At 42.5% G+C, this 5,637-nt stretch overlaps 1 protein-coding gene across 1 annotated transcript; it reads left to right on the forward strand.

The window, feature by feature from the left end:
- The first annotated feature begins 2,555 nt into the window (after nucleotides 1-2,555).
- LOC112770825 (pentatricopeptide repeat-containing protein At3g25210, mitochondrial) lies at nucleotides 2,556-4,846 on the forward strand. The gene is made up of 2 exons (XM_025815239.3): nucleotides 2,556-3,675; nucleotides 3,784-4,846. The coding sequence occupies exons 1-2, from the start codon at nucleotides 3,209-3,211 to the stop codon at nucleotides 4,304-4,306; spliced, it is 990 nt and encodes a 329-aa protein (XP_025671024.1). The 5' UTR covers nucleotides 2,556-3,208; the 3' UTR covers nucleotides 4,307-4,846.
- Nucleotides 4,847-5,637: the final 791 nt, after the last annotated feature.

A 5,637-nucleotide genomic window follows, 5' to 3' on the forward strand; every position in this document is an offset into this window, starting at 1 on the left:
CAGCCACCTCCTGCCCCTGACTCCCTCTTCCACCACCACCTACGTTGCCCCTCCTCTCCTTGCCCCATCTCCCTCCCTCTCCACTCCCTCGCTTACCCTAACACACTCTACTCCCCTCCCCATGCGCACCCTCCACAACCACCGTGTCCCACTGTTCTGTTCTAGTCTCATGATACAACTACGTTGGTAAAAAATCCAACAACCAAAACCTGCACATGAACCTGCCTAGAAAGCTCAAAGTCTTTCATCTTCACACAAACAATCAACACACTTGCAAAACTAAACCCATTATACCCAATACACAATCTCCTCAACTCCCCATAAAACCCCAAAGCCTCACCAAACACCCCATTACGCGCATACCCAACAATCATCGTATTCCACGACACCAAATCTCTCTCAGGCATTCTATCAAACACACCCCGAGCCTGCTTTATCATGCCCAATTTCACATACCCAGAAATCATATTGTTCCAAGAGTACAAATTTCTAGCCTCCATTTTGTCAAACACCTTGCGGGCACCAACAAAATTGCCGCAACTAAAGTACATACAGATCAAATGGTTGGCAAAATACGTAGTGGGGCGTTTGAAATCGGTGAGCTTGAGATGCAAATGGACCAATTTGCTCTCACGGTAGGATTTGGAGGCGGAGCAATGGCGCAAGAGGATGGCGAGAACACGAGAAGGTAAGCGAATGCCCTTAGGGTGGAAGTGATCGAGAGATGAAACGGCTTCGTAGAGGGAAGGAGCGTTGAGGAGAGACTTTGAAATGCAGAGCTTGAGGGATTTGAAGCGCTTGAGCTTGTTGAGGGGTGAGAAGGAGAGAGGCAATGGCATTGCAGAGGAAGAAGAACATGTGAGTTGCTGTTACAGTTCGTCGTCATCTATGTGTACGTGCGATGGTGGAGAAGCTCCGGCCACCATGGACGGGGGATCTAGGAAAATGAAGGTGGTGGCGGCGGATAATAATGAAAATGGTGGAAGAGGGAGTCAGGGGCAGGAGGTGGTTGGGGTTGGAGGTGGCTGATCTGTGGAAGGATTAGGGCTCATAAATGTGAAAGATTGGGGGTTTGGGTGAAATGACGTCGTTTTGGGTTGGGAGGACTAATATGTCCTGTTTTGAAAAGCTGTGTGCCACGTGTGCTCCCGTAACGGCCAGGTCAGCGCCACGGGAGCCACGTCAGCATTTTTCGTTGAGTCTAACGGAGTCACTTCAACGGAGGGGTCAATTTGTCCGCATTTTGAAAGGGTCAGGGACATGAATGTATTTTCCAATCTTTGAGGACGAAAATGTCTGCGAAAAAAAAGGTTAAGGACCTATTTGTCCTTTACTCTATTTTTTAAGAGGAAGGCTAATATTCAAGAAGGATAACATATAACTTTTATAATATTAACACATGTAGATAGTTCTTCTACTTTAATGAATCACGAAAAAAGCGAAATATAACCTTCAAAAGTTTAAAGAGTTGCATCCGATGAGTTTGACCTTAATTCTTTAGAACGAGACCCTGGAAAACGGCTTCAAATTTGGCAATATCACCCAAATCAGAAAGATGAGGTTAGACAAACTTATTTCTAATGGGGTCCATATCAAAAGCATCTTGACAATTATTTTCTATTTGGCCCCCCCCAAATTTTGTTTCAAGCTCCGCCACTGCCTACGGTATTTATGTGAGTTGCATTTAACCCTGTATGGGCATGGCCAACGCCACCATGCCTCACTGACAGCAAGGTAGGCTCTGCGTTTGAAATCACAGGAGAATTTCCGGATTCATTTCCTCTAGTCTCATCACTGGAAGTAGAAGAAGATGTTGTAGAAGTATTTGACATGTCAACTGACGCTGATTTCTTTGCCTCTGGACGCACGAACTTACCACTACGCAACCACATGCAAATTCAAAACTCCTGGTTTTCCTTTTGACAATTACAATTTATTGACAAGGTCCCACCGAGCATGCCAATTTGTTTTACTCAAATTTTTGTTAATGTTTAAAAGAAAATGTGGGTATCTCAATGTCGCAATTGTATCGTCAATAAGAATTAAAAAAGATTAAAAGTAACAAATAAACAAAGAAATGCGAGGTGCCGGAGACAAAGTAAATTGCAAAATTTAAACAAACAAGGAATTAAAGAGAAGATGAAGAAGAAAACATAAACGTAAAAGAGAATAGCAAGTAAAAGTAGAGAAATTTTATTAATAAAAATTGGAAAAAAGCAAAGTACAAGTGTTTGAGTTCAGAGGAATTACTTAAGATTCCCAATTTTACTCTGTTATGCTAAGAGGTTGAGAGCGTTTTGGGTTTCTAAGTATTTTTCCGAAAGAACTGAACTGTTTACAATGTGTTTCTAAAGCTTTATTTATAGACTAACCTAATATCAACTGACAGTTACCATTTGTACACCTATTGCGAGAAATTTAGATTGGCTGTAACCGTTCCCGCACCTCTTGTAAATTTCAAAAATTAAATAGATAACCGACTGTCAAATGATCTAATTTAATTTAAAATAAATATAAATATTATATATGAAGACATCACCATATAACTACTATTTTTTTATAATTTTTTTATAAAAATTATATTTTGTCTAACAATACATCTCAAGTAAGAACATATATTTATGGTTATAAATAGAAGCATCACCGAGTTTAGGACTCTTGGAGGCAATCATTTTCTTTTCCTCTTTGGTCATACACTCTTTGGACTGATTGGGCTGAGGTTATGGTATTTGGAGGTTGGCTTTTTCTATTGGGTTTGAAGTTAGATAACCCAGCCCAAAGAAGAACCCGGAACCGAACACGCACCCACACCCAGACCGACCCGGAACCCACCTAGAACCCAATCTAACCTATCCTGCTGAGTGCTGACTGATGCCTTCGATGCTAAGCTCTGCCTTCTCCTTCTACTGATCCGCAGTGTCCCTGTCTCCGCCGTCACCTCCGATTGTGCCCAAGGGTCTCCTCGTCGTGCTCCTCCTCGGCTTCCGGTGGCACTGTCTCCTTCCGTCCAGGTTGCTGCAAGCTCCACGTGGGACCCTTCCTGCTCCATCCTCACAGCGGCGCTGCTGAAACCGTTGCACTCTCCCTTTGCGCCTTCCTTCCACCAAAGATCCATAGGTAAATTCCAGCTCCATGATCTTTCCAAGTGAAACTGCAATTTGGGATCCATCCTGCTAGTTTTTCAACACTATTCCACATTTGCAACCAAATGCAAACGATGCTTAGTATCATCAAATCACGCCCCCTTAACCCCTTATTTCGCTTCATCTCTCTCCTCCCAACCGCCACCACTACACCACAGTCATTCTCCACCTCACCATCCAAAACCCCACTCCAGAACCAATTCGAGACATGGATCAACCATCTCAAACCGGGCTTCACCCCTTCCGACGTCCACCGAGCCCTGCAGGCTCAATCAGACCCAGACCTCTCCCTCGACATCTTCCGCTGGACGGCCCAACAGCGCAACTACACCCACACTCACCTCACCTACCTCACCGTCATCAAACAACTCATAGCCGGCCGCCGCTACCGCCAAGCCGAAACTCTAATCCACGAGGTCTTCGCCGGCGCCTGCGACCCCTCTGTCGAGCTCTACAACGCCGTCATCCGGTTCTGCTGCGGCCGCAAATTCCTCTTTAGCCTCGCCTTCGACGTCTATAAGAAGATGCTCAGGTCAGAGGATTCCAAACCCACTCTCGAAACCTATTCCCTTTTGTTCAATTCACTTCTTAGAAGGTTCAATAAGCTCAATGTTTGTTATGTTTACTTGCATTCTGTGAGGTCCATGACTAAGCAAATGAAGGCCAATGGTGTTATTCCTGATACTTTTGTCCTCAACATGATAATCAAAGCTTATTCCAAGTGTTTGGAGCTTGATGAGGCCATTAAGGTTTTTCACGACATGGGCTTGTATGGCTGTGAGCCGAATGCTTATAGTTATGGATATATTGCAAAAGGTTTGTGTGAGAAGGGTAGGGTAAATCAGGGATTTAAGTTCTTTGTGGAGATGAGGGATAAGGGTTTTGTGCCGAGTGCGAGTGCTTATCTGATAATCATTTGCAGTCTTGCCATGAATCGGAGGTTTGAGGATGCCATTGAGGTTCTGTTTGATATGTTGGAGAACTCTAAGTCCCCTGATCACTTGACTTATAAGACTGTCCTGGAGGGATTGTGTCGCGAGGGGAGAGCCGACGGGGCTTTTGATCTGCTTGATGAGTGTAGGAAGAGGGATGTTAACATGAATGAAAAGATGTATAAGGCTTTGTTGAGAGAATTGCACTATATTTGCAGGGAGGGGGAGTAGATACTGTGCTTGTTGTTCCTTTTGTCTCGAAATGCATAAGTTGTCGAATTCAGTTATAGGGATTGGTTGAACATGGTGTGGCAAGCTCCGATTCTACGAGGCACTCAATGGGTGGTATGAGATGGCCGAAACTTCTTAAAATGCTGATTAAGTGGAACATCTTGCTTTGAAAATTTCTCGTAACTTCTTTTGAAGTGAAATCCCTTCCATCGAGTTACAATATTTGCTCTGGTGATGATGATATTGCAGAAGGTGTCACTTGTGACAAGGGTATGATGATGTTATGTAAACCACGGCTTACACGCTTGCATAATTGCTTACCCCCGTTGAGGCAAATATTGGTAAGTAATTCCGATCCATGTTCTTGCTGTAGAAGTTTCCTATAAGTACTATTTTGAACGAGAATCTTATGATACCATTTAATGGACTCTATCAAGTATTCATCAGAATGGTTTTTGTTTCATAAACTGAAATGAGATGTAGCTTAGAAGTTGAATCTTGTCTTTTGCTATATCAGATACAAAGTTGTATATTTAAAAACCGGATCTTTTTTTCTTCTTTTTTTCAATAATTGTTTTGGTTGAGGGAAGTCACCTTGTGAAGATGACTGATCAAGACATTGTGTGTTTGAAATCCAAATAAAACACAGAATTACGTGCCTAATATTGCATCATAGTATCTTTGGACAAAGCCAATCTTACATAAATATATATCTAAAGTAGTCAACAATCCTTATTCATAAAACGTATTGTCGACTAAATACAATAGCACACAACTAAAAAGTAAAGCTGGTGGACATTCATTTGGATAACCGCATCGCACAAATTACAATGATCTCGAAACTTTGGAAATTGAATTTTCGAAGTTCTCATCATCAATCTTCTCAGAACTCGAGCTTGCTGCAATGAAAGATTTGAAAATCAATTCCATGTCGGGAGCTTCCCTCGTACCATTGACTGCAACCTCAAGTCGCTGGATAGAATTTCTGTGCACGGACAAAACCATAGATGAACGACAATATGGGAAGAGGAATCAACAATGAGGCATAGTAGAACTTTTGCGGCCCAAAGTACACAAGCGTGGTAACTTCGTAGAGTATCAAAGATGCTAGTATACGGTTATGTATGTGGGGCCATACATAGTTAACATATATAAACAGAAAGATTACTAATTGTAATTGATGAGGTATCAAAGTAAAGTGGTACGTATACCTAACATGCATACCGTGATGTTTCCCATTGTTAACTTTTGAAGGTTATCCACAACTGTGCGATTGTAATGACTTGTTACTTGTTAGTGACTCCTTCATCACACGTTCATCGGTGACAGCA

This window comes from Arachis hypogaea, chromosome 18 (genome assembly GCF_003086295.3).
Source record: "Arachis hypogaea cultivar Tifrunner chromosome 18, arahy.Tifrunner.gnm2.J5K5, whole genome shotgun sequence".
Taxonomy (NCBI): domain Eukaryota; kingdom Viridiplantae; phylum Streptophyta; class Magnoliopsida; order Fabales; family Fabaceae; genus Arachis; species Arachis hypogaea.

What these genes read in the sequence shown, in the direction of transcription:
- LOC112770825 (XM_025815239.3), top strand. Translation starts at nt 3,209, where the DNA reads ATGCAAACGATGCTTAGTATCATCAAATCACGCCCCCTTAACCCCTTA. An exon ending in GTCTATAAGAAGATGCTCAG is followed by an intron (nt 3,676 to 3,783) that starts GTCAGAGGATTC and finishes GCATTCTGTGAG; the next exon opens with GTCCATGACTAAGCAAATGA.